The 7,521-nt window shown below is 45.1% G+C and overlaps 2 protein-coding genes across 2 annotated transcripts; both read left to right on the forward strand.

Moving 5' to 3' along the window:
• Nucleotides 1–375: 375 nt before the first annotated feature.
• On the forward strand, nt 376–5,419 carry T265_13107 (hypothetical protein; the record flags this gene model as incomplete). Its single annotated transcript, XM_009167218.1, has 2 exons — nt 376–509; nt 5,344–5,419. Coding segments are annotated over 2 exons (210 nt in total), but the record flags the coding sequence as incomplete, so codon positions are not given.
• A 611-nt stretch (nt 5,420–6,030) lies between these two features.
• On the forward strand, nt 6,031–6,288 carry T265_02857 (hypothetical protein; the record flags this gene model as incomplete). Its single annotated transcript, XM_009167201.1, has 1 exon — nt 6,031–6,288. One exon carries the CDS (start codon nt 6,031–6,033, stop codon nt 6,286–6,288), a length of 258 nt encoding a protein of 85 aa, XP_009165465.1.
• Nucleotides 6,289–7,521: the final 1,233 nt, after the last annotated feature.

A 7,521-nucleotide genomic window follows, 5' to 3' on the forward strand; every position in this document is an offset into this window, starting at 1 on the left:
GAACGCCAACGGGCCTTTGAAGAGGCGCGTGCATCACTCAGATAGCCTAGAGCATGCCTTTCTGAAGGTCGCTCATCACAGCGAATGGCTAATGCGGGAATATGGAATGCACACCACTTATTGTTGTGACCGTCGAGAAATTCGGGAGGGAGATATCTACGTTCAACGTGCGGTTTCCCGGATGACGACAGACGCCGCTAATCAGGTTCTCAGGCACATTGGAATATGCACGCCAAATCTGCTATACAAGCAGACAGATCGCTTCAAGGTGAGAAGCCCGTTGTTAGTAACAGTCAGTTTGTGGTACAAACCCCCAGATGTTCTCAGACAGTAAACACCTCGGCCGGAACCTGCACGTGCATATTTTACCAATCAATGTGGCTGCCTTGCGTACACCTATTTTCAGTATTCAGAGGCCACTCGTTCCCATGCGGTAAGGGGGGAAAGGCGGTAAAACGTGTGCCAAAGAAAGCTTTCTGCGCGAACTTCGGAAGCAATGCTGCGGTGATGTAGGATTTGTCTAGGTGATCAATCAAATGAACATTTGCCTTAAGGAACGTGAAGTATGTTGTCTCATTTCAAAATAAACTATTAATATTGTTGAAAATTCCCCAAAATCGGTACCAATCAGGTTAGCGCAATTCCTTAATTTCTGTCTGCATCATGTTTCACTTGAAGAGCGAACTATGAGCAATCAACGGGTGCACTTACCTAAAGCTTAAACCGGAAACAATAGGGGGCTGATCCGAACCGCTCGTTTATGCGACCTATTCATTTCCAGAATAAATTTTGGAGAGAAAGCTGGATAACAGACCAAACGGGATATTCAGGTTTAAGTCGTTCAAAACTGCCGTCACTCAAGACCAGTTATTTTTTCAAATATTCGTTTGAGTCAGCCGTTTCCATTGTGCCCATTTTCCGTGTTTTTCTGGTCCCCGCAACCGCGCTGAATTCACCTAATCAACATATCTCGTTTGACGTACCCTCTTTCTCATTCGGTCGCATGCCGCGTTCAGACTATATTGACTTGATAATGTCTCAATCGACATGTTCGCTACAGGTTGCGAGACAAACCTATCATTATTTACTTACAGAACAGTACATTTAAGCGAGTAAGTTGCCTTTGACTCACGGCCTTATAAGCAGGAAGCGAATGTTATGAATAGTTTTTACTAGCCGAGCTTTGTCCTTGACAGTGTCATAAAACCTGGCGTCCTCAATAATGAAAAGTTGGTTTTTCATAACTTTGTTGCCCATCGAGGTCTTTCCTAGATTAACAAACTGACTGCAACTGGAAATATCGTATGGCACTTGAGTCTTTAGTCGTCTGTTCAAATGGACACAAGCGTGGAACCGGGGAACCCTCTTCAATAGGCATGGAGTTTAGAATGAGTATGGGTAATGAAGATTCTGTCACGCCTCAGTAACGGTTGCAAGGTAAGTTAGGGTCTGTTGTTTGCATATCGCGATCTGCATATAAAAATAATTCCTTAGACAAGGACCGATCCAAATTTTTCGCTCCGTTTGCAGCATTTCTTTACCTGGGCTTTCGGATAAGGAAAATGCAAATTTCTTGTCTGAAGAACTTATTCAGAGTATTTAAGCAAGGAATGCAGTTCTTGTTTTAACCCGTACTACATACGCTGAAGTTTCTACATAGCACCTTTTCGCTTCCATGCATTTTTAGTTCCAGAGATATTTCCTTAGCATATCTGTGTATGATCTTTTGGCTTCCACTTGCTCACAAATCTACTCGCTAGAATAATAGGTCAATTTACCAAATTGTGAGCGGTAGAAAAACAAAGCATGATTAGATTGGCCCCGGAAAACACTGCGATCAGCGAAAAGTAAATTAAAAGGCAAACTTGAGAGGTATGTTAACAACATAGTGGTTATTCCCGATTTGTCGGAAATCGTAGGCTAATTCAATGAAACTGGATGGAAATAAGCACTCTGTAGATAAATGCTCGACCGATATGAACCAAAACTGATGACGGTTGATGAAAATTTGTGAACTCAAAAAACCATTAGCGAGAGTCAGGGGAATCGGAGGGAAAATAATGAAGTAACCAACTTCACAGCAGGGAGAAATACCGTATTTTACTCCGGAATCACGACGGATAATAAAACCTGGTAAATCCACTGGTTTATGGGGAGGATTCAGTAACGAAAGTTCCTCGAGCTAATAAACGTTTGCCATTGCAGAAACTTATGTCGATTCCTCGAAAGGGGAGTGCCAACTGTGTTGATAAAGCAACAGGGGTGCCGCTGAATATTAGTGCGCTGAAGTTCTGCAAACCCGGAAAGGCTCAGTGGATCAAAAGTACTATCGCTTGCAGTTATTCTTCCAAGGTCCAAAGTATGGCTGTATATATTAAGTAACAGATAAGACAGCAGAAGGCCAAGTGAACGTTACAAGGCTAATAATGATGGATTTCACCGGCCTGTGTATGGCAGTGACAGCCATCACTAAAACGGCACGATTCGGTCTCTAGGGGACCCGGAAACGATGCCGTCTGGAGACTGAATTTCCTCAGCTAGAGGTCTTTGATCAAAAGAGTCAACATAGGGATTGTGAATGCAAGGACAAATCGATTCTCGTCAACTTCATACGAAGGCTTATAGTAACCACAATCATGTGTAGTATAGTGCACGCATGATTTTGTAGATGAAGGATGTAAAAACGGCAATACTTCGGTAAAAGGAATGATAAGATAATTGTCAAGTGTAAGAGCATATACCGGCTGACCGTTAGTTGATACGGCTTCAAGGCTCCCTCCGGCTCTTCACAGGTGCAGTCTTCATGATTGGGTCACGCAATCTCACCATCGTCACTTATTGATAGTAGTTCAAATTTAACCGAATTTCACCGATATGAAGTTGCTGGGTGGTTGCCGGGAGAATAGTTCTTCGTAGCCGGAAGTGTTTCGAGAACACTTAGGCCTTTACACCTTGCTCAGCGCCTGGGCGGACTGAGGTTTTGTTCCGGTGTTCTGTCGTACAAGTGGCTTGGGACGCTTGAAGTGAGAATGAAAATAAAAGAACGCAGGGACTGGTGGCAGATTCCAAAAACTTACTTTTTATTTTAAGCTTGTCAATAACTGTAGAATAATGACTGTTGTTCCAATCACCTGCATTGCACAAAAATGCAGTCGTATTTTTTCCTTTTGGTGACCGGAGTATCAGTGAAATCCCTTTTGGTTAAAAGCTCACAGTAGGTCTGTATTGCCTACAAAATGGTTTGCGGTTCCTAATTCATAGAATTGTGTCAATACTGCAGCGATTGGTTGTAGAAGGCCACGCCAAACAGGAAAGTATCCTAGGAGTTTTCAGGCATGGCGCACATCACGGGCATCATTAAAAAATTCTCATAGCCCTCCCGATCGCACGTCGCTTAGAGTCTTTATTCTATTCTCGTTTTACAGATGTCGAAATGGAGGTCTTGTCTCAATCTGGCTCCTCTTGAGCTGATTCGTATCGCCTAAAGTACAACCCCTGGTACACGTGGTATAATTTGCCGGCCACCATTAGGAGTTAACTGAGAGACAGGCTGTCCGTGCCTGCTACCAGCCTTCGCGTACACCCATTTCTATGCACGTTTAAAGCGTCCTGCGCTACATTTACGACGAGGAGTTTGTTACACACACCACCGGAATCCAACCGGAATCCACTTTATTATAGCTCAGAGTAAGTGATATTGACTTAAGTGCTTTCATGCTGCTCCTGATGACAACGGGTTACGTTAGGTTAACAGATACAATTTCTCGTGCCATCTAACAGGCACACTTAAAAGCCAAAATTGGTTACGCCAAACTTTCTGTTAATCAATAAAACCGTTACGTTCCAGCTACTAGCCCCCAGCTCCCTCCCTTGAAAGTGACGTAATAATTGCCACCGAAGCAAGCTTAGCAGTCCTTCCACATCTTCCACCATCAGAATTGTATACATTTGTATAAATTTGTGAAGAGCAGGTGTTGAGGCGTCTTCTAATAAAAGCAATTCTGTAGAGGCGTACGTTGGGGATTCGCGAATAAAAGTCAGCGTTTCCGCTGACAACGCCGAAGTAGCGGTCCCCACCCAATCTTGACGTGTTCCCGCGTCACTGTCGGGTCGGACGTTCAGAATCGTTGATCTTAACAAACTACATCAAGGAGGATGTGGTAGACGTCCGAACCGGAGTATTGGGTCTAAATACCAACAAATCTCATTTGTCGGAGTGTACGCGTCCTGCCTAACTAGAGCAATGATGTATATCATTGCTGTCGCACAAACTGCTTTCAAGGACAGTGCCAGGGTAGTAAGGGCGAACTCGCTCCACATACGCAAGTGTTGGAAAAACTAATACATCCAACTAGCAGCCTGAGTGAGTTTTTTCTGCCAAAGTTGGCGGAGAATTTTAGTGACAGTAGAAATGGGTAGTTTCTGTTTCCAAACTAAAAAGAAGGCAGTCTTAAAGGTGATCTTTCAGATAAATTACCTGCGCTACATCAAGGTCGCAGCCTACGTTGAACAATGTGGTCTTCCGACTATGATAAGACTATAGGCGGGGTAAAAAAACTTGTGGGAAACGGGTCTTCTATCGAGAATCAGGACCTTCGAACTCGCCAAATCACTTGGTCTTGAGGCGTAGTAGTGACAACAAGGATGTCGAAGAGTTGATAAGTGAGTCCGCATTATTCACTCGATGCATAAAATATGACATTTGGACCCGGCTTACTGCTGTACTGTCGCATTATGGCTACATAGAACTGCGTTGAGTCTGTCCTCGTATACTATGGTTTTTAAACAAAAGTAAAAAGTCACCGGAGCGCCCCTGCGCACTCGGTCATTGGCCTACATAAACTATGACATCAAACCAACATTAGGTTATCAAATCTGCAGCGGTGTCTTCGTTATTCCAGAAGTTCCGTTGAGTTTCGATGTTGGACAAAAATTCAAAGGATTTTAAAGCGCGTTTCACGAATCCCAAATTTTGGGTCACGTATACCTAGTGCTGTAACGCTGCAATATGGTACTACGTTGTTACGATAAGCGCCATCTCCAGGATATTTGGATCAACGATTTTCTACAACACTCATTTCAAACTTTTTCAAAACAAACGGCGCATAATGTCTGATCACAAGATCTCTGACTCATTTATCAACGGACTCTCAAATAGATACTTGCATGAGGGCTTTCGACTACGCGGTTCTGTGTTCTGCCTCTCCAATCAACAGTATCCTCTCCGTTGGAGGCTCATTTGAGGATTTAGATGGGTGGCCGAGCAGTTCAGGGGTGCATTGCTGAAGGTGCATTGTTTAAAGCTGCTCAAATTTGGGGTTATCGTTTTCCTTTGGATTTTAGAGGCAGGAGGCGCATTGTCAACGGGAGAATGGTAGAGGCTAAACATCCCAGGCGTCACCGTCCGGAACCAACTAAAAGTAAGTGGTCTATGGCCCTGCTTCACCCGATGAACGAAGAGCCCGGTAGAACTTCGATGTGAAGATCCAGCGGATGAACTTGGACGGGAGAAACGGGTCCAGAGAAGTTGGCTAAAAGGACGGTTTTTGCATCGCCATCGGAGGCAAATAATAGAGAAACCCTAATTGCGCAGTCTGGCCACACGTTCTCATTTACCGCCTAGAACTGGCACAAGGAGCTTTACACACTTAAGGTTCCCAGAATTCGGTGGGTCATCTGGTGAATACATCGCATCGGTGAGCAAAAAGCACCGATCCTTTTCAGTCCTTTGATGGCCGATTGAAAAGAAGAACGTATATCATTGGCAGCGCTGGGGAGAAAGCCTTGTTTTTGAAAGTATTTCAGGGTGCCGATGGTTGGGAGTTGGTGGAGATACCGCAGGTGGGAGAACCTCGGTTTCGGAGCAAATGCATAGGTGTGGTCGATGGAGTTATAAAGATAGAGAGCGCAAGAGGCAACGAAGGGTTAGATCTAGATTGTACTTCAGGATCTGCCTTTATAATGCAGAGTATACACAAGAACCCCTGAGATGAGCCTATACCGGCAGTTGGAGAGACCATTGCAGTTCCTATGGATGCAGCTCTCGCATGGTTCAGCTTGAATTCCTTCGGGGACTACCTTGCTGCGGTACACAATGGAAAGACAATCGTTACAGTGGACATGTCAGCACGCGCTAAGGAAAAACCTGGAAATATTTCAGGCTACTTGGGCACAAAGTGGGGTCCTTTCAAAGGTGGTCATCATGATTTGTGCACAATGCACACGAAACAAGCGCTGTGCTATAAAAAGCTGGCGAAAGGGAGCGAAGTTTGTCCGAGGTTAAAATGAAACCGATTTCCAATATTCTGTCTGGGTGGCATCCAAATAACATACCAGATTCACGGATTCGCGGATTCGCGGATTGTTACACAGGATCGCGGCTTTTTCTAAAGTTTCTCGGGTCGGTTTTGTCCTTGTTTTCCAGTGGCTATCGCTCTCCTGAAAGGTACAAGCGAAAAACAGGTGCAGCACTGCCCTTTATGCTCTCAGAGCGAGACAGTATGCTTGCCAGCGCGAGGACTCGCTTTGAACTGGGTTCTAGAAGGAGTGTGGACGACCGCCGGAGAAAGGCAATTTCACGCAGCCACCACCGGAAATAAGAAAAACTTTTTGTCTAATGAATGTGTGCGCTCTGAGCTAGAAAATCTTCTTACCATGTCCCCGCCGTGCGTTTGTCGGGTCAATGGTGAAAAACATGTTAGCCAAGGTTTCTTCAAACGGGGAATACGTAATAATTAGGTCCCTTCGGAGGCGATGATACTCAAGGAGAAAGAGGTCAAACACTACGAGACGCGGTTCGTAGTCCACACATTTGAGGCCGGCAAACTTTTCGTAGTGGCTCGCTGAACACGCTCAGTGAGGATGATGTCTTTCGTGCATTCTGAGTAGACAACTTGGTTGGTGTATTTCAGAAGCGGTCGGACGTAGGCCACATAATATAGTTAGAAGCCCATGAGAGTAATACGGAAGAAGGTGCTTCGGATCATCCGTAAAATGTCGAAAACCTTGGTCCGATTCCTCATGGTCCCCCTCAGGGAGAGGGACAATTTTTGGAGGAGTCAGATGCCGAAATCCCTTTTGGTGTCTATCCTCATGATGTTTTCTGGCCCTTTCTCACGACGCATGACGAAAGCATTCGATGAGTCCCCTCCAAAAGACATACGGACACAGTTCATCATTCAAAGTAAGGTACCAGAGCAACGACCATTGCTTTGCAGCGCCTACATACATTTGGAGGGCACCATCATTGCAACTCCAGGATTTCAAGTCGTCCGCAAAAAGTAGACATGGACTTACAAGAACATCTGGAAGGCCGTGGATATATAGCGGAAACAGCACTGGTCCGAAAACGGAGCCTTGAGGAACCCCAAAGGAGACCGGCGCTGGAGAAGAGTAGGTCGAGCTTATTCTCACTTGGAAGGATCTGTCTGATAGGAACGCCTTGATCCAGTGTAGGATTTTTCGTTGAATCCCGTTAGACTCGAGTTTGTGGAGCAGCGGGACGTGTGGGACCCTATCAAA

This window comes from Opisthorchis viverrini, assembly GCF_000715545.1.
Source record: "Opisthorchis viverrini unplaced genomic scaffold opera_v5_37, whole genome shotgun sequence".
NCBI classification, from domain to species: Eukaryota; Metazoa; Platyhelminthes; class Trematoda; order Opisthorchiida; family Opisthorchiidae; genus Opisthorchis; species Opisthorchis viverrini.